At 31.7% G+C, this 22,007-nt stretch overlaps 1 protein-coding gene across 1 annotated transcript in view; it reads right to left on the bottom strand.

The window, feature by feature from the left end:
• Nucleotides 1-8,305: 8,305 nt before the first annotated feature.
• LOC118204012 (BOS complex subunit TMEM147) overlaps nucleotides 8,306-22,007 on the bottom strand; it is a 28,080-nt gene continuing 14,378 nt past the window's right edge. The window contains exons 3-5 of the mRNA XM_035376332.2: nucleotides 18,577-18,798; nucleotides 8,987-9,108; nucleotides 8,306-8,905 (exon numbers count right to left, since the gene is read on the bottom strand). Of these exons, the coding sequence (XP_035232223.1) occupies nucleotides 8,776-8,905; nucleotides 8,987-9,108; nucleotides 18,577-18,798 (474 nt within the window). The 3' untranslated portion in view covers nucleotides 8,306-8,775. The remainder of the gene's footprint in view (nucleotides 8,906-8,986; nucleotides 9,109-18,576; nucleotides 18,799-22,007) is intronic.

The raw sequence follows: 22,007 nt of genomic DNA, 5'->3' as shown, positions 1-22,007 counted from the left end.
CACATGCTCCAATCCCAGTCAGAGATTCCAATCGCATCCCAAGATGTCTCTACGTTCTCCTATGGCAGAATATGCAAATATTTAACTGTTACGTTTTTACGTCGTTTCGTACCTTTTCACTTGATGACCCCTTGTAAATTACCCAATTATTTATGATTTCAGCCTTTACTATAATTTTCCATTTCTATTTCCTCATGTGATAGTGTTACTGAGCTAGATTAAATTAAAATTAAATTGTATAATCTTTGACCACTAGTCCACATTATTAGTTTGAATTTGACTGTTCTTGTTTAATTATGTCACCGTGAGCTGTAATCGATTTTGTTAGCATCAGAACATACATTTATGTTCTAAGTTCTTTTTAAATAAGAGGCTGATTTAAACCTTTGTCTGATATTGTAGTTAATTTCAGACATAGCGATAATGAGCTTCATGTCTGTCGGGGGGGGGTGAACAATTTAACTTTTACCAGATCAATTAAACCCTCATAGGTACATTGTGGAGAGGTTGACAAGTTAGGAGATAAAGCACGCAGAAACTAGCGAGAGCATTGGTTTGCATACTGAGACAAATCTCTAATTGTTAGAAAAGATGCTTAAAGAGAAGGAAATAGATATAAACTAGCCAAAATGTCGTTTAAGAATCTGTGTCGTAAATTACATATATTTTAAACTGTGAAATTTTATTAGATTTTGATTTTAATAGCAGGCATGAATGTTTTCGTGAAATTCCGCTTTTTTGAACGTCACCCGAGCTGTTTCTAAGATCGATGCAGAACCGTTGAGAAATCGCAACCGGCAAATGTGTGTGTGTGGGGGTAAATGGAGGACATGCTCTTTAGTTTCCTCTTTTCTTTGTAAAAAAACTTTACATCAAGCAATCGTATAATATTACGCCAGGTTAGCGATCAAACGTGGGCACCGCTTGTTGCGAACTTTTCGAGTTTGCCTGAGCCGAGATCGTGAAATACGTTGTTTCACATCAAGGCGAAGTAGGTGGGGCTTATGTGGAAAGGCGGAACTAGATGCGTACGAATATCGAATTAAAGAATCAAGGAAGGGTTCTATTACGGGGCTCTTAGGCATGTAGCCTTTATCCCCACAACATTGTCAAAGAATTATCTTTATCGCCAAAAAGAGGGTTCTGCAAAGAGGTAAATTTAGTGCCAAAATGTTAATTTAACAAAAAGAGTAACTGCCTTCCACAGTGAAAAAAGGTAAAAACACTGAAGGACTTAATTTAGTAATTTTGGTGTCAAATAAGAGCCAGAATCAATTTGGAGGGGTTACATCATGAATTTAAAAGCATCTGCAAGCAACCGTCAAACGAGAGCTGACTTCAATCACTTCAGCGATCGGTGCTGGCGCCATCTGTCGGACATACGGATAACCACTTGCATAATTGAAAGCTATAGTAATAGTTATATATATATATATATATATTTATCTCTAAAACTTGTCATTGCCTGAAAATGGGCAGTAATATATAACATAAATATGTATATTATAGTGTGTTGTAATGTTGTGTATAGTATTCATGTATCAACTGTTAAGTTACATAAAGAGCATCTTAAAGAAGGTTAATTCATTACAATCTCTTGGTGATTTATTGATTTTTTTTTTTTTTTTACAAATGGAAGATAAGATTAATAGCAAAATAGTAAGTACAAGTATTATTTAGTTTAATTATATGTATATGTTTAATACTTTTTATATTAAAAGGTTGATATTTTATTAAAATGTGTTTTTTTGAGGTCGCACGTGCACAATTAGTTTTTGTGTAATTTTGTGTCCGAGCGTTGTTCAGTTTTTTTTGCCAACTTGCACTTTCATGCCTGTAATAGGGCTTTTTTTTTAACAAATATTGTTAAAAAATAAAATTTAATAGTGATCATGTAAATCTGTAATGACTAAGGTTATCAAACTACCTAATGTAATTATTTATAACTAACTGCTTACCCTTAAAAATTATCTGTACATATTAGAGTATTAACTCTACATATGAGTATTAATGAAAGGCAATAAGACATTCAGTCTTATTGCCTTTCATTAATACTCACTGTGGTCACAAGATAAAATATAAAAATGTAAAAATTCAAGTTAAACTTATTCTTTGCATCTACTGAGACTTAAAATAATACAAAACAACTTATCACCTCAGGTGCTTTAATGGCTTATTGGAACCTTAAAGTATATTAACTGGGTTACAACAGCCCGGAACTGTACACGAAGCTACGACACTAACTGCATCAAACAGAGCCTAAATAACTTTCAACACTTGCCTACATCAGGCCTTTCAGGTTTGTTCTAATCAGCAGGTCTCTCTCTAGATAAGCAGCAGCGGTGACAACATTCAGTCTTTTGTTATGAATGATGCTGATTATGATCTTATTTCTCATTTTAACATATGCCGTTTGACATAAAATCTACCTGCTATTTACTAAACCTCTAGACTGATCAAGTGTGTGACAAAAATTAACATAAAGCTAACTGTTAGTAAAACGTAAATGTCATTTATCTTCTTTCAAATATTACCAACTATTATAAGTGTAAAATATTTAATGCTATTTGATAAATTGCATAAAGTTTATTTTATTCTCAAACTCATTAACAATTATGTTAATTAATTCATGTTTAGTAATAATGCATTCTACTTAGGGATCTATTTTATTTTTAGGATGGTATTACAAAAGTGAAATTCAAGTATAGATAATATTTTCAATTGAATTTATTCAGTTCCCATTTGCTCATAGGTCCTTAATTTTTTTTAACTAATGGTCCTTAAAAGTCTTTAATTTCCGTGTGAAGAAATGTATACGAACCCTGACTGGAGATAAAAATGTTATGGAGGATTTTGAACTTTTACCCCTACAAAATAATGTCTATGCACATATTTAGAACATTCTGTGGACTGAGGAAGCTCACTTTTGCCTCAATGGGCAAGTTAACACCCACAGTTTTTGAATTTGGGCAGTGGAAAACCCACGTTATCCAGGAACAACCCCTATATCAGCGGTGCCCAACCTCGTGCTCGCCAGCCCGATTAGGTACTATGAACAAAAAATATTTCAAAAATAACCATTCATTTATATTTCTTAATTGTTAAAATACAGTAAGCATTTATAGTCATAAGAGTTATCTTGCAAGATATTATAAAATAATTGATTGTGTGACTGATGAAATTGATAGTGAACATAGAATCTTATTGCTTCATTCCGATGTTAGATGGCTCAGCAGGGAAAAAGTACTTCAATGATTTGTAGAACTTCTTTCGCTAGTAAAGCAGTTTTTGGAATCCGGAAACGAAAGTAATAAAGAATTGGACGATAATAATTGTTTATCCGATTTGTATTTCTCACGAATTATAACAGCTAATTTGAACAAAGATCTCCAGGGAAAAGAAAAAAACTTTTTGAATTCACTGGGACTGTAACTGCTTTTCAGATAAAGTTAAATTTGTGGATAAATCAGATGAAAGAAAGAAATTTCACCAATTTTCAGAATTAATCAAGCTATATTAGTAATTTAACAGAGCAACTGAAACGGAGAAGTAATCGGAAAACCTAAATACACTGAAAAATAATTTTGAACTCTGCTTCTCTGATTTCCATAAAGTTCAACCAATATTATTATTCATCTGGAACCCATTTGCCGGAATTAACCCTTTGCGACACGCATATTTAAAATATATTTTAATCTTTAAAAAAATGCCTTAGAATAAGTCAGATGGACTTACTTAAGTGCCTTTAAAGCTTGAAAAAAATTCTGCGCTTTTATTTTTTACGGGGTAAGGTGGGATACCGTTTGTCCCACCATGCAACTAGCACATGTCTTATAGCATATTGGTGTATAGCAGGAAAAAAAAAAATCATATGTGGAATGAATAAACAAAATAAAGCGTGCATTCTAAAATATTCATAATAAACACACTAAAATGCAGTTTGTACTTATTGCATATATGCATGACTTGTAAAATTTTGCATATATATATTTAATATTTTTAAATTTTAGGAACAAAAGAAAATATTTTCTTGAATATTATTTTAAGATTAAAATTTGATACTCGTACATATGTACTAAATAAAATATTAAAATTGGCACTTGATTCAAAAATATTTATATACGATTAAAATTGAAAAAAAGTCATTTTTCATGAAACTTTGAAAAACATGTTGTTTCATTCTTTTGTAAGCATAGAGGCATTTCACATGTTCCACACATCCAAAATGTTCGTCGTTCTTCTTTCGACGTGCTGCAATATGCACATCTTCTTCTGCTAATTCTCTTTGGAGTGTGACTTACATTTTTTAGTCCCTTTTTCTGGTTGTACGAACAGGTTTTTAGTTTTTATTTGAACTGGGGATTTCAGTTTTCTTTTCAGCTCTTTCTTGCCTGCAAGTGCCATTAGACTTTCTATAACTGAGAGAAGAAAATCTTTCATTGTTTCTACATCATGATCGGGTTCGCGAACAAACTTAAATAGAATAAATGCATTTACTATACTCGCATCTAAAAAGTAAAAAAAAAATACATGTGCCACCATTTCTTGCTTTTGCGGTTTATTTCATATAGTCCTTTCAGTTGATCAATCAGTCGACATATCCCATATTCTTATTGTATGAAATAATGCTGTTTGGGCACAGTACTTTTTTTGTCTTTCCATCTCGTTCTTTTCTATTAATTTCTTTCATTTCAGTTGCCTTTTCCAAGCAAGACAGGATAGAAACGGATCTTTTATCCTTTCATTTTATGCAATAAATTGAATCATTGCTAACTGAAAAGTCTATATATTCTCTTGACATAAATTTGTCTTTTAAATTTTTGGGTAGATACTTCCGATTCATATTTACAGTGCCACATGCATAGATGGGTCTGTGTCTTTAAATAGCGAAACAAATTATTACTTCCCTTTCTTCTTCAGCAATAACTTCAACCTCAGTTATTCTCTCTTGGATTTCAATTTCACCTGAATCAGAACTGACATCTGAAGCATTTGAGTAGCAATCGGATGGCAATTCAGCAAAAAGATCCACAGCTTCCTGAGTTGTTAACTTTTTTCTAGACATTTTAGCACATCAGAGCATACAACGGATGTAAAAGCACGTGCAATCACGAAAAAAGTAGATGCAAAAAAGAAAAGAAAAAATAATCGTGAGTGCTGCCATCTATTGAGCGGAAATTCAAGTGTGTGGTGGGACAATTTTTAACCCACTTATTTCAACTGCAAAATTAATGTTATAAAATATTGAATCCAATTAAGATTTTTGAAAATAAAATACCTTTGAATATTAAAAAGAATCATACATATCATAAATTGTATACCAAAATTTTTAAAATATTGAAAAATGCGAGATACATGGATATCACTCTTGTGATCCTATTTTGAATATTTTTTGCTTATAAACTTAAGCGCTGGTATAGTAGTAACATCTACTGAGAAAAATAATAACTAAAATAGATTATTTTTAAAAGATTAGAAAATTTCTAACAGAAATTGCTAACTGAGAAAATAAATATTAATTAGGTGGGACATATATTGACCCACCATGCCGCAAAGGGTTAATATTTCAGATGTATCACATAAGATTGGAAAAATGTTGATGTTTTGGAAATGTGCTCGCGATAGGCCAAAGGTTGAGCACCACTGCCCTACATCCCCTGTGTTTTATGGCTACCTTAAACCACTGGACTGTATTTTTTGAAGAAATAGCTGCAGATGGAATCCAAATCTGTTCTGTAACAGGACAATGGTATTGTTGTATGCTGAGGGATTTTTGTAATACCACAATTTCAACAGTATGGACAGTATCATTTTCATGCAGGATGGCAGACCTCTTTACATTAATTGCCGTGTAAAGCAATTGCTAGGACAGCATTTCACAGATGGAACAGCCTGTGTTTTCCGGCAGCATGGTCTCTTCGTTCACCCGATATCACCTGCTACTTTTGGTTGTGAGGTTTCCTGAAAGACTATATCAGTCATGAAAGGCCAGCATTTGGTACTGTAGGACATCCAGTTCTTTGTCATTTCATGATCATTTTCAAATAAATCTATAATTTTTCCTTTTTCCATACCTGAAAAATTCTTTGCTTTCTCAATTTTTACAATTTTCCTAGGTTCAATTTTAATCGATGAAAAATCCTTTAAAATTGTGTACAATTTCCAGGCAATGTTGATGAATCCAACATTGCTATGCGAGTTTAATCATTTCTGTGCAGTGTATTATGTTGAATTGTTTCCAAAATGCCATTAGTGTGTCATACTTTCCTTCATCTAGTTCTTTATTTGCAGAGATGTTAACATGCCTAACATAGTAGGCTTTGAATGTTTTTATAATTTTTTGATTCATTGGTTAAGCAACTTACCAGGTATTAAGTTCTAAATTCTAATTTATGTTGATTTACAATTAACAAAATGTGGATTATTTTATCAATAATTAATTCAAATTTCATGAATCTGTAAAAGAAAATTTGGGTTTTATATTGCCAACATCAATTTTTATGAAAGACTTTCAAGCTAAGGAGTGCAAAATATTTAAGTAAAGATTTTACAGAACTGTGAACTTTTCCAGTACTAGGACATTCCTTACAGTGCTTTTACAGTTGAAGACTTTTAAATTTCAAAAGGATTTTCAATATAAATTTATTGTTGAAAATGATATCTGCAGGATTTTTTATTAAAAAAATTACTTATATCAAATTTTATGATTTTTTTCCACTATTGTATTTCCCTTATTTCGCTAATTCTGTAATGTTCTTTTAAAAAGGCTTTTCTGTCTTCAAACCTTTTTCTCTTTAAGAGGGGGGTGTAAGATAAAATATGTAAATCAAAATCAAAATTATAATTTAAACTAACAGTAAACTCTAATTCTTCCCCTCTGTTCTAAAAATCGCAATAACTTCTCTCAATTGCGTCATTTCTAGGTCCTTCCATTTTGTATGGCCTGCATAGTGCTGATGATATAATAATTGGGAGTTGAAACTTTAAACTCAAACCAAATCCTTTCTCTTTGTGTTCTTCCATCTTGCATAACTACACACTTCAGCTTTTGCCTCTGTTCTGCTTTGACGCTGTTTCATTCTGCTCTGTACCTATTGCAACAATATCAAAAATATAAATGTCCATGAATAGGCACAACTAGAGTGCCAAGTGAACTGTGCCTGCAAACGACAACTGGAAAATAAAAATGGAATTAAAACCACCTCGACTGGCAAGTTTCTTAGATATTGCCAAGTCAACATTAGCATACTACATAATCAAGAGTACTTCCTTTTCAATATGGATCTATGTACGCACCAACAGTGTTTCAGCTTTTCCTTGCTTTTATTATATCGGAAGAACCGTCAAAAGATTTAATACAGTCGTATAAATCATGGAAAGTTATACTGAATTGTTCATTTACCATGGATGACATACCAGGTGTATTATTTCTTCGATGTTTATGTAAACAAATACCTTGGAAATAGTAGTTGCTAAAATTAGTTAAAGCATTCACAATTGTAGTATAACATTCATTAGTGAAAATGGTGCATTCTAAATTCACAACATTAAGAATCGAAATTATATCTGCCAGAGTGAAAATATTTAATAAACGTTCCTTAACTTCGGCAGTGGGAAAAGAGCTATTTAGTCCTGTGAATTCACGAAGCCGTTTGCGATTTGCACGGTCGCCTTCTTGACCAAACACAAATTTATAAAGTAACTTAACTGCTTTCGTAGAAGCTGATTTTAAAGATTTAGCTATATGTGGTATATCATTTAGAGTTGACATTGTCACAATTTAACTATTTCGAAGAACACAAATGTGAATAAATTAATACAGTAAAAATGAAAATTCAGTTTCGAATTCAAAACAAAAGTTCTGGTTTCAACACAATAAGTTCTGGTGCCAAAAATATAGTTTCACTTCATTAAAATTGAATTCAAAAGATTCTTTAATTGGGATTTGATTCATTTAATTGATTCTTAAAGAACAGCTTACCTTCATTCGGTGGAAGGAATAAAACTTCTACATTTGGATGCAAAGTTGTGAGGGCTTCAGTAATGTGTCTTGGAGTATTATTGAGAATTAGGAAGTTTTAAAGCTTAGGTTTCACTATTCTATTCTAAGTAATATCTGATTTCTTCAACGAAGTTCGAACGAAAAAATTCCTGCAATGTACAAATTAAAATGAAGACAAGATGATGTGTACGAAAAAAAAAAATCATATTCGGCAAGGGTCTGCTGTACAGTTATAAAATGTTGGAAAAAGATGGAAGGATTAACATCATTAAAGGTAAATTTTTGTAAAGATCAAAGGCTACATCCAGCAGAAGAAACTTTAATAATTTTTCTTCAGTTAATTCACTGGATTGTCTTGCAAGTTTTTCACATTTTTTAGTTAGATAATTATTTTACAGCAGATAAAGTATAAAATAAATTTTGAACAATCAAAGTTAACTATGCGACATTTCATTTTCCAAAAAACTTTTTTTTATTAAATATATTTTTGATGAAATTGTTTTACAAAATAACAATGATAACTTCCAAAAATATAGCTATTCATAAATAAATGAACAGCAATATGAACTACAAACAAAACATTTTCATACTATTAGTTTCCATGACTTGTAAAAGAAAGAAAGGATCTTACCATATCTTATTTTAAATTTTGTACACCTGATCTTTAATATAAAGATCCATTATTAATATCAAATTAACTGAAATTATTAGTCAGAAAATGTATACAGTATACAACAAGATTGTGATTAATTTCCTTTTAACTTGATTTAGATTTAATATGAATTTAAGCCTTGCGTTAAACTAAAATATATATGCATTGAAACAAGAGCAATGGAAACTGCACTAACAGCTTTTACAGCAAGAATAGTCCATGCACCCAAACCAAGTACTGACATAAGTAACCTGAAAAAGAAAAATTCTGTCAACAAAATATTTTTTAACATTTAGAAAATGATTTAGTTTAATGCACATGTTTATACATACTCTATTATTAAAGGTCTATAGCATCCAACAGCCAACAGGACCATTACTATGGGTAAATGAGTCTTTCTAAGATCATGCCGACTCCAAAGCCAAACTAAAGTTGCTGTTGTAATATGATGGACCTATTTAAAAAATAACAGGCAATATGTATTCCATATTCTTTATATATTTAATTAAGGATATTTATATATATATTTACAGAGCATGCAGAAATACAATGCACATAAATTATAAAGCCTGATGGAAGAATCCACTGTCAAGTTAGTGTAAGCACTACAGCTTTAATAACGTACAAGTGAAATTAATGGCACTAAATGACACTGTATATTGCTTAACTAGAGAACACGAAATATTTAATACTCTTAATTAACATGGTTTTACCACAATTCTTTTACTTAGTAAAAAAAATTATTATGCATTATATTTCGTTGCAGAATACATTTTGTCTATTTGTACTTGTGTAGCAATTGATGTGCTATAATAGTTAGCAACAGGAATCCAGTAATTGTTAATACGTGAAAACACTTTCAGTCTACGAGTCACTTGCCGCATATAACCTTCCAGGTTTCGTGCCACAAAAAATCCAACACTACTACTACCATAACAAATCACTGGTCATTTGAAGTAGCAGCTGATTTTATCATAATCATTACTCACTCTTTTATCTGTTAAACAGGGTTCGTACACATTTCTGCACAAGGAAATTAAGGATAATTAATGAAAAAAATTAAGGACCTATGAGCAAATGGGAACTGAATAAATTCAATTAAAATATTATATCTATGCCTGAAGCGAGTAGGATGCATTATTATTAAGCATAACTTAATTAACATAATTATTAATATTTTGAGAATAAAATTAATTTTATGAAATTTATCAAGTAGCATTAAATATTTTACTCTCATAATAACTGGACATATCTGAAAGAAGGTAAGTGACATTTTAGTTACATTTTACTAACAGTTAGCTTTTTTTTTTAATGTCTCATTTTGTCACATACTTGATCAGTCTAGAGGTTTAGTAAATAGTAAGTAGATTTTATGTCAAGCAGCATAGGTTAAAATGAGCATTAAAATCATAATCAGCACGATTCATAACAAAAGACTGGCTGTTGTCACCGCTCCTGCTCGCCTATAGAGAGAACTACTGATCAGAACAAACCTGAAAGGCCTGATGTAGGCACAGTTAGCAAGTTTTGAAAGTTAGCTGACCTCCGTCTGACGCTGTTAGTGTCGTAGCTTCGTGTAGAGTAGCAGAGGTTGTAACTCAGTTAATATACTTTAAGGTTCTATTAAGCCACTAAAGCATTAGCGGTGATAAGTTGTTTTGCATTAAGTCTCACTAGATGCAAAGAGTAAGTTTCACATGAATTGTTATATTTTTGTGTTTTACCTTGTGACCACGGTAAAGGTTTAATACGTTGAGCCTGGCGCCGAATTTGCTGTCCTTTCTATTCAGCTGGCGGCAATATTGCCGACTTAAATTATACAAAAAGGAAGGAGACGCACATAAAGTCCGAAAGTATTGTTCGAAATGTTATGATAACAATTCAAAACTATTTGGATGCAAGATAGCCAAAAATGTTACCAAAATAGTTGTTTCGTATTGTAATATGCGTAAAGCTAAGCCGTATTTTTGTTTAGAATGTTTCAATAAATTTCATTAAAACTACATTTGATCACATTTAATTGAAACTATACTTATTTTTTAACTTTAATACTGTCGGCCAAACGAAAATTCCAGTGCCGGTTTCCAGGGACCGACACCGGGCTCAGCATGTTAATGAAAGATAATAACTTGCTTTAATATAGAGAGATAATTTTTAAGAGAATACATTTAGTTATAATTAAATTAGGTATTAGATAACCTTAGTCATGGATTTACATGGCTACTATTAAATTAACTTTATTTTTTAATAATATTTGTTAAAAAACCCTATTAATATCACAATCTCATAAAATTTCACAGTTTAAAATACAAGCAATTTATGACATTGATTTTTAAACAATATTAGGATAATTACACATTAAAACCTACAAAATATAAAACTCAACAAAATTTTTAATTTATTTTCTTACATTTTGGAGAACATGTAAGAACATGCAGTTTCTTACATGTTCTCCAAAATGTAAGAAACTGTGTGTTACTAGCATGGAGACATTTTTCATTTTATCAAATTTTTCTGGAATCTTTTAGAATCATGGTTCTATAAATTTGCCTTAAAATCTTTCCAAGCTTCAATGTTTAAAATCCTAAAGAAAAATTACCCCTGCCAATTCAGTAACAGCAAAAAGCCAGAAATGTTTAAAAAAAAAATCGGAGGGAAAAAGTGTGAAATTAATTTTATAGAGGATAACTTATGCATTTTCTGAGAATTCTGATCATTCTGAGAAATGGGAAAAATTCTTACCATGAAAAAAATTAAAGACATTTTGAATTAATTACATAGCTATTTTGCTTTTGCTAAAAACTGTTTTGTAAACTGTGCTAAATACGTAGCATTATTCCTTGCTTATTTTTCAGATTCAAAAAATTGTATAATATGTGGCCAAAATGGAACTATAAAATGTGTAATTAAAATAAAAATGCTTTATTTTAATGTTATTTCTTAAATATAATTCCAATATTTACCATTATTATAATGACATTTATTAATGTTAGAATGTTCTAAAAAATCGTCAAAAAATTCCCAGATCTCGGAATTAAAAATTTTCTATAGAAACCGATCTTAAAATCGCCAAAATGTTGATAATCGCCAAATTTAGAACCGTTTAATAAAAGAATTCACATCCCCAAAAGCGGAAAGTTGTTTGAGAGCTCTTCATTACAAAAAATGAAATAATTTTGAAATGCTTATGTTTCACTTCTTGCTCAGAAACTCGAGTATCCCACCATTCTTTATATTACAAATAGGAACAAATTACAACTCATGAACCCATTAAAAAAAAATAGCCATATTTGTCAGTGAATCGCCAAAAATATTTCTGCAAAATGCTAATTCACACCCAAAATGGCAGTCCTAAAAACAGACAGAAATTTCAGTTGATTAAAATTAAGGACCTTCTGCCAATTTTGGCCAAAATTAAGGACTTTTAAGGACCAAAAATCAATTAAAAAAACTTAAGGACTGTACGAACCCTGGTTAAAGCATTATTAATATGTGAATGAAACAAGTGTTGCTAATTCAGCTTTTATCAGCTCAACAATGATACATTCCACAACCCACAGATATATCATCATTCATTAAGTACAAGGTGTCTGAAATGAAACTATCATGCTACAAGATTAGAACCATCATTTACTTCCAGTTCTGTTGCAAAAGGTCAGTTACAGAACGTCACCAAATCTTGTGTACAGTTTTAGGTACTAATGTTGTATTATATGACACTGTGAAGGTTTGGTATCGAATGTTCAAAAACAAGGACAATGATATTCAAGAAACGCTCTGGCCACTTTACTGATTTTGATGAGGCCTGCCTGTGAGAACTTTTGGAAGATCAGTACGGATCCACTCGAGAGCTTGCTAAGTTAGACCATGCCCATTAGTCTCGCTATGCATCGCATAAATTTGACGTACAAGTTCAACTGCTGGGTGCTGCTTGAGCTGACTCAAGAAGATATGGACAGATGTATTCAGGCCTGCACTAATCTGCTTGAATATCAATGCAAGGACAAAATCATCATTTTGGACCAGATCATCATTTGTGATGAAAAGTAGATTTATTTCAACAACACAGGTTCAAAAGGGGTTGGTCTGTGCCGGTGAGCCCGATGGCAGCGTCGCAAAGTGCAATTAGACTTAAAAAATATCATGCTTTGTATCTGGTTGGATGGCTGTGGTATTATCCACAAAGAGCATCTGGGAAAAGGTAAAACTCTCGACAGTAGGATGTACAGTGAGATGCTGCAAGATCACATGTGTGCATTCACCGGCTGAACTCTGTACGGACTTGAAAGGGATCTTTAGCCACATCCACCATTAAGCCCCAACATCGCTCCTTCGGACTACCTTTTTCACACCTGCAGTTACATCTTTCTGGTGCTATCTTCCATTCTGCACAGGACGACCAAAATGAGGTTGATCTTTTTTTGAAGTTGCGACCACCAAGTTTCTGGGCCGAAGGCTTTAAAAAACTATCAAAACTTTCGTAGAAAATCATAGATTTGGGTGGTGATTACTACTCACACTAAAGGTACTGTTTTTGTGTTTCCCCCCCCAAACTTTATTAAGAATGTTTTTTGGTGGAAAACTTTCGTTACAATCAGATATTACTTTCTGAAATGTTGTATGCTTATTGAAGTGTTGAGGAGATTCAAATAGCAAGAAGTATTTTTATTCCAAATTGTGTTTCCACACATTAATTTATGAAAACTGAGGAAAAGTGTTTTACTTCTGAACATTCAGTTGGTAGTTTAGGAGTAATATATGTAGATGCAGATAGGGCCCGACTAATAGAATCAATTGAGTACTTATGGGTAAGTATTGATAGTAATCAGAAAAGCTATAAAGTTTCAGATAAGTGCATACAGAAAGTTGCTATTCAACACCACACAACAAAGGCACAGAAAAATGCAATAAAGTGAAACCAAAAATAACTGAAGCTTCTCAGTTATGAAAACATACTGAAAGTTAAAGAAATATACCAAAACAAAGTATGTAAAACTGACTATATATTACAGCTGAAAGATTAAGCAACTTTATGAAAATTGAAAAGTATGTTATATTACACATTATTCAAGTTGTATTTATTATATTACAATAAAAAGTTTAATTTAAGTGACTTGTATATTATATAGTACAAAGTCTGTAATCCGGACGTCCATTATCCAGACCTCAAAGCCACAAACTTTTGTTTTTGTATGCTTTACGCATGCGTGTAATGCGTTTAATGTATAACGGACGGTATAAGCTACGCTAAAATTATCTTTACTGATTCTAAGGCATTTCAGTTAATATTGCAGATTGCGCTGGTCCTTAATCTTCTAATTGGATCCAGCTTATTATTTGTTGCAGACTTAGAGCAATTTTTTTATAAAAATTAAGCTTGAACTTTCAATTATGACAAAAAGAGTTTCCAATTCTGGAGCTGCCAAAAGATCTACAAAGCGAAAGCATGTTTCAATGTACCGCTTCCGATAGTGAAGAAAGTGACAAAGAGGTTATTGAAAACAAAAAAATTTCGATTGACAAGTTAGTCGGTATTCTTGACACAGCAATTACAGGACTTGAACAGTGGAACTTTATAATTGAACAAGAAATTATGTCTGTTTATAGAATTAAAGAGAAAGTATTAGCACAAAAAATGAAGCAACTTAAACAACTTACATTGAAAGAAATATTTAATAAAGTTAAACAAACAAATATTAAGCCTTTTTTTTTGGTAAATTTTGATACCCTTTATATCATAATTGCTCTTTATTTCATACATTACGGTTTCATATTTTTAATTGTATAATTTCTGCATGCCATCTTACCAGATTTAAATTGATGATCTATAATGCGGAAAAAACCCTAATCTGGAATCGGCGAAGTCCCGTCGAGTCCGGGTTATGGACTTTGTACTGTATATGGTTGGCAAGAAAATAATTTCAGTTGGCACAAATAAATAGTGCTATGTTCATTTTATTATTCTCCTGTCAATCTTTATATATATATATATTCTTTCGAGACTAGTAGCTGACACTTTTAGGTTGCTACAAAAATAACATCCATGTAGTTTTGTTTACAACGTTAGTTTATTGCCAATTTTAACACGGGGTGCAAAGATGATAAACATTTTTGACATATTTTACTATTTTATTTTCACAAAGGCAAGAAAAGGAGCTGAGTACCACAAAGAGATATGTGAAATTTATGGTGTTGATTGCTTAACAAAATGCATGCATCAGAATTGATTAAAAAAAAATTTCATTCTGGAGATCTTTATATTTTATCATCTTTAAATAATTTTCATTTTTTAGAGTACAATCAAAATGTAAATATCAGTAGAATTAAGCCTTTTATAAGCCCTTCTGTTTCAATTTCAGTTTGTTCATTTATGCTTCACTTAATAATTAATGTTTATTACATTATCACAGTGGTCTCAAAATAAACGCAGGCCAAATGCATGATCTGAAAGTAATAGATGTTCCACAAGGGGGGGTGGAAATAAATAAATAAATAAAGACCCTTCTCTCCAAAAGTTTCTTTTGTTAACAAAATAAAATTTCTTAACTGAATTAAAAAATTTTACTATATATTTTTCAAATCATATATATATATATATATATAAAGCAAAAATATTCAAATTTATACTTATTTTCTACCTGAAACAGTCAAATACCGAAAATTCGCCAACTCCTGAAATCCGCATTGCCTCTCAAAATATAAACATTCAGTTCATATGTTCCGGAAATCGCAACGTGGAGTACGAAATATTGAAGAAAAAATACTTATTGAATAATGAAGTCATAATTACCGAATAATAATGAGTTATAACGGAAATACCAAATTATTGACATGATAAAAGTTTTTTTCCCATGCAATCTGCATTGAGGTAAAAAAGTAAACTATTCACGTTGTATTTTCTGAGCCTTGTTATTTCCCAAGATTGTTTAGTGGTGCTGTTTTTTTTTTAATCCAGATATTTTGTGGATAAATTAAGAATATTTTAAATTTCAGCACTTTTTAATATAATGACAGATAAGAAACACACTCATGATCTTTCTGCTTGCAACATTGAAAAATGTAAACACATTTCATTGACGGTAATGCAAAAAGTGGAAATTCTGCAAAAGATGGAAGCAGGTGCTACTCCTCAGTTTACAGCAGAATCGTATGGAATTGCGACACAAACTGTGTATGATATACTGAAAAATAAAGAAAAAGCTGTTGAAATTTTACAGCAACAGTGATTCTAACAACGTAATCCAAAATTGGAAATCTTTGTATGAAGCGAAATCGGCAAACCTCAATACTGTGTACATATAATACAATAAATAATATAATTAATTTATATATGTAATAATAATTTAACACATATAATAAATTATTGCAATAATGTATATAGTAATTTAATTAAATGTAACTTATACGCCTTATTTGTTTTACACTTTGAATTTGAATACTATGATTTATCTTTTCTGTCCTGAAATCCGCAAAATCCTAAAATCTGCAAAATTTCTGGTCCCAAGCTCTGTGGATTTCTGGACTTTTATTGTATTACATTTCATTACAATGCTGGCTGGTGTTTACTAACAAATTCTTTGAGGATATTTCAGAAAATTTCAGATATTTCTCTTCTTCTGAAAGTTCTTTTGTAGTGGAAGAACCTATTACCAAATCTTTATCTTTCTTCTGATTTTCTATTTCATCATAAATCAAATCATATATATAATTACAAAACAAAACACAGACTGGTTTTACAAACTTTGATAAAATGTCTTTAAACAGATCATAAATCATTGATTGCAAAACATGAATTAATGGAATTCTACTTTGTAGAACTGTGTTAAGAACATCAAATGATGGCAAAATGAATTGTAAAAAAAAGCAAAAAGCTTTGTTAAGGTCCGAAGAAAAAAAACATAAATATTCGTTCTTTACAAGATAAACTTACAGTAATTGGAAAATGTTTTGTGAGTTGAGCAATTTTTTTATTTTGAGAGAAACTTGTATCAGCTTTATGCTTATATTTTGCAGCATTATTTTGAGAATCGCCAGTTGAATTGCTGAACGGTGCAGAAATTTCTGTATTTTTCTCAAACCTATTTTTAACAATGGAAGTAGTAACTACATCTCCATTTACTTTAGGTATTTTATAACTTTCAATAGAGCCTTTTATCTTAACTCTCGAAGCATTTACTACTTCTTTAAAAAATGCAAGAAGTGGGTTCCATTGATTGAGGATTCTAGATAAGCATTTCTTTAAAGACAGCCAGCGTGTACACACATGTTTAAAAAATTTTCTCATTTCAGTATTATGCAGCTGTTGGAACTGTTTCAATTTTCCTTTCTTTTAGAACTCCTTTCAAGATAATAATAAATATCAACAATGTGTTCATCCACATTTATTGGTAAAGAAGCTGTCCCCTTTTCAGCTGCTAACTTTAAGAGGTGACAGGTAAACCTTATAATCTGCAAATCTGAATTTTCCTTTCTTAAGATGCCTGCAACATCAGTCTTCAAGCCTACCATTACTGGTGTATTATCGGCACCAAGTGCTAAGCAATTATCCAGAGGGATTGCAATTTCTTTTAAAGTTTTAATAATTAGCTGTGCTGTATTAAAGCCTGTCAAATGTTTTTCTAAAGTGGGGACAGAAAGTAAATTGCACTGAATTTCTGAAGACTCTGGATTAAGAAAAGAAACAACAATTGGATACAGTTTTGAATCGGTATTATTGCTTCCATTTGTAGAGAGGCAGAACGGAGCTGTTTTACTGCGATCAATAACTGAAGATTTATTTTTCAAACTCATTTCTTTAACAATTGCACCTGTTTTGGTCCTTGCACTTGAGTATTTCTTAGCGATTTCACTATTGGGAAACACTTTTCTAAATAAAGCTGCAGTGTGATCCGATGCATTCAGTGGCAAGTTGTGCTCCAGTAAAAAGGCAGAGAACAGACATTCTGCATTAATAATTTTTTAATCCTTTGTTTCCGAAGAAAAATAAATTTTTTTTTTTTTTTTCAAAACAACTGATGTTGTCCTTGTGTTTTTGTGTACGCATATGTTTGAGAACATCTGCCCTTCCACCATGCAAAATCGAAAAATCGCAACGACGGACGGTACACATCGCAAATTTATTACATTTCCTTGAGGAAATAATGGAAGGAAAGTCAACTGTGTACGATTTTTGAAAGGTGCACGAGTATTTCACCTTCCTTGCATACATGACAAAAGATGATAATTTCTAAAACTATTCCCCGAAGGCACGTGTACTCACACAACTCAGGACAAGATGAACAAAATAACTAAAGAACAGCCTTGAGCTTGCTTTGCACTCATTGGCTAATATATGCCAGATGACATGCAGTGGAGCTCGATGCCCATTGGAGAACAGGAGAACGACGTTTCTGGATACGTATGCTCTCATTCACAAAGCAGAAATTCTCATCTGATTCGCAAGGTTTTGTTTTAGATATAATCTAGAGAAAATTCAATTGCTTTCAGACGTCCAAAATCATTTTTTTAAAATTTATATAACAAAGTATTAAGCCAAGTCATGAGATCATAAAAATCATGAGAAATTTTAAGAATAAGAAAAATTTGGGAGAAATATATTGTAAATCAGGTTGTCGGGAGAGCGGTCGAAAATCGGGAGAGTTGACAACTCTGACTTTATTATCAAATAGTACAAGGTATGTAATTTACTGGTATTCAGGTAGGAGGTGAAAGAATGCCTCCAATAGGAATTTAACATACAATACAAAAGAAAAATAAACTTGGGCATGTTACTAATATGAATAACATATTGCAAATACTAATGAATGAAATCAGCTTTTAGAATGATTTAATCTAATAATGCAGGATTTTACTAAAGTTAAGCAGTTTTTCTAATCACTAGAATAAACTTAAATTAGTCAGCAAAATGTTATACTTGTCTTACCAAACAAATGTTAGAGTCAAAACTCATCTGTAAATATTTCCAATCAAATTCCACACTTCGAGCTCCAACCCACAGAGGTACCAGACGAGTCATTAACAGTTCTGCTGATGCCCATCCTAATCCAGCGACCAAAAATTTTGTTTCGCCTTTCCCAGCAAATTTTGTCATAACTACATGAAGGCCTATCAAATCTGCAACATCTACTGTATTTTTCAAGAACTCCTACAAGAAAAAAAAAAAAAAAAAAAGCATCATATGCAATGTTCATTTCAAAAATAACATTTTTGTTTGCATATACAGTACAAAGTCCAAGATACAGAATAATCTTTACTTTGGGAATTCCAGAGATGACTTTTAGACATGGTAATATTGGGGATTCTTTTTATTGTTTAGGTCAGAAGGAAGAAAGTTAAACCCCCTAATAGGGCAGGTATGGTTGCTCCAGGTAGCAGAATTTAGGGATGGCAAAATTTTTAGAATTTAATAGGCACTGGGAGCAGAACATAAGGGTGACAAATTTTTAAAATTAAGGAGGTACAGACAGCAGAATTTAGAACCCACAGAAATTGCATCAAGCAGCAAAATGCATAGTGCTGGCCTAGCCCCCCCCCCAACTACTCAAGGGCCAAAAGTGTGATCCTGACCAAAATAAATATAAAAAGTCAATAAATGTACTGTTATTGGCTATAATACCACTCTCGAGACCGCAGTTGTTCGAAAGTGAAATGCAAGCATCTTAGTTAGTGGGAGAAATATACCATTTATGATACATCTACTTCCTTTTGTTGAGTATTAAATTCTCTATTCCCAGAGTTTGAAAAGGAGATAGTATATTTTTAATCATTTTATTTAGTTAGTTTTTGGTTTGTAATCCAGAGATCCCAAAAACTAAATCGTTCTGGATATCGGATGTCTGGATTTCAGAATTTGTACTGTATTATGATAATTAAACTGAAACAATTTATAGCTTCATTAATTACAATTTTGCAAGTTTACATAACATTTTTAAGAACTATTTGCACCAATTCTGTAGTTTTCTTTTAAATGTTGCAATACAATGCAACTGTTTACGAAAATTCTATTTCATGAGCTTTCTTTGTAACCTGTATAATTTAAAAAAATTGTCAGTAGTTTTAGACATAATATCATTTGTAGAAGAAAAGATTAAACACATCCTCATAAAATTTGGCAGTAATTCACACACAAACATGTATATGTAGACATAACTTATGTTATTTTAAATAAATTCTATTTCACATTAAGAGCAGTGGCGTAAATAAGGGTATGCAAGGAATGCCGTCGCATAGGAGCCCGAAGGCTTAGGGAGCCCTTAAATGTCCTGCTGAACTACATTTACACGTTTAAACTTAACAGAGGCAACATTGGCGCTAGAGAATTATTTAACTTTAATAATTAATTTTTAATGAAACATTATTATAATATATATAAAAAGCTGCAGATAGTTGAAATAGAAGAATACTGAAAACAGAAACTCGCAGAAATGGGTGAACTGAATAATTTTTTTTTTTTTAAATTCATCGTTGACACAAATTTTTAACCAAGCCAACATAAGTAATATGGATGTTACAGCAGCCTGTTCAAAAAGAATTTTTACGTTCGTACCAACAATCTTGTAATATATGCATTTTGAAGCCAGCAGCAGCAATTCAGTAGATGCAAAGCAGAAGCCAAATGTGATGCATTCAGAAGAGAGCATGGGAGAGAGTTAAAAGTTTTGGTTCTGAATAGAAATCTTTAATCCGATCAAATAAGTCTATTTGTATTACTGTGTTATGTAACTTATGATGCATATTAATTTTGAAATGACACACATTATATTGATGTATTATGAATAGCTACTACTCGTATTTTTAGGGCAGAAAGGGGAAATGTCCAAATTACAATGAAAAATATAAGAAGAATATTTTCAGTTTAAATAGAAGTAGTTTGCTTTACATATTTTTCAAAATTATATTTCTATTATTCTGCTTCTCTACTGCTTTTTCTCTCAAATAGACTTTACTTCTACTAAGCCTTTTTTGCCCCTCTTTGAAGGGGTGGATATGTAAGCTAAAATAAAGGATATCTTGAATTTCAATTGGCAATAGTCCGCTAATATGTTGATGAACATAAAATTCGTTTCTTACCTGGAGCTGAAAGGAAAAAACCATATATTTATAAGATCGCAGAATCTGAAACCTGGGGTACATAAACAGATTGAAGAATTAGAGAACTTGAGTCTTAATGAGCTCAAGTGAAGCTGAAATAGCATATCCAGTCATATATGTTGCCAAGACAGATGGAAGTATGCGCTTATGTATTGACTTCAGATTGCTGAACCAAGTAACCAAGCCTGCTGATTTTCTAATGGAGAGTATGACAAATTAGACATGTGAATATTATCACTTGTTTAGACGTTTTGAAAGGTTACTGAGAAATACATTTAGAAGAAGAAAGTCGTGTTTTAACATCATTTCCAATGCTCTTGGAAAGTAATGCCTTTTGGATTAAAAAATGCAGCTTCTACTTTTCAGCGAGTGATGAATGATGCCTTAAAGGAACATAGTGATTTTTGAAAAGCCTATATCAATAATATATTCACATCTCAAACATTTAGAGGCTGTGCTAACTACTTTAACCCCTTCGCGCCGGGTAGCGTAAACGTGCGCTTATCGCGGAGGCTGGCAGTGTCTTACGCAAGCGTCTGTCCAGGGCCGGGGGCTTTTTTGCTATTAAGCCTAAATCCATGAAATTTCCGAAGTATCAATGCATTGTTTAATAATGCTCTATAGAGTATTTAAATGGCTTATGCTTTATAGATATTTTTATATATACTTTAATTACCTTATTTCTTGTTTAAATGCATATTTTACACATTTTATTTTCATTACTCACCATTTTATTACTTTTAACATTATACATCTGAAAACTAAATATATTACTTAAAATTCTCTTTTCGTATGAAAAATTTTAAAACAGGGATCTATACACAGTCCTACGTTACATTCCTTGCACTCATAATAATGACATTGATGATGAGGACATTAATTAATTAAAGATTAATGATGATGAGGACATTTCGGACATCTGTATGCCTACGTACTCGGCATACAGATGTCTGAAATGTCCTCATCATCATTAGATTCGCCAGATTCTTTATGATCAGAATGTATCATAGTATCACTATCACTACTATCAGAATCTGTTTTAGAATCAATATCTGAAATATTTTATTTACATCATTTCTGCTATTTCATGCTCTGTTAAACATTTTCGACGCTTTGACATTGCAACGGTAAAAACAGAACGAATTTACATCTAACAAGATCTAACTATTTTCTAAAAACTGAACTGCAAACCAAAATGCCCAACGCTTTAGCGAAAATAAAACTTCTCTACTTACAATAAACAACTACCACGTGCGAATTTAA

Source organism: Stegodyphus dumicola, chromosome 12 (assembly GCF_044657685.1).
Source record: "Stegodyphus dumicola isolate Sdum_Otavi_A_Nest chromosome 12, ASM4465768v1".
NCBI lineage: Eukaryota > Metazoa > Arthropoda > Arachnida > Araneae > Eresidae > Stegodyphus > Stegodyphus dumicola.
This window is presented reverse-complemented; position numbering and strand designations above follow the sequence as displayed.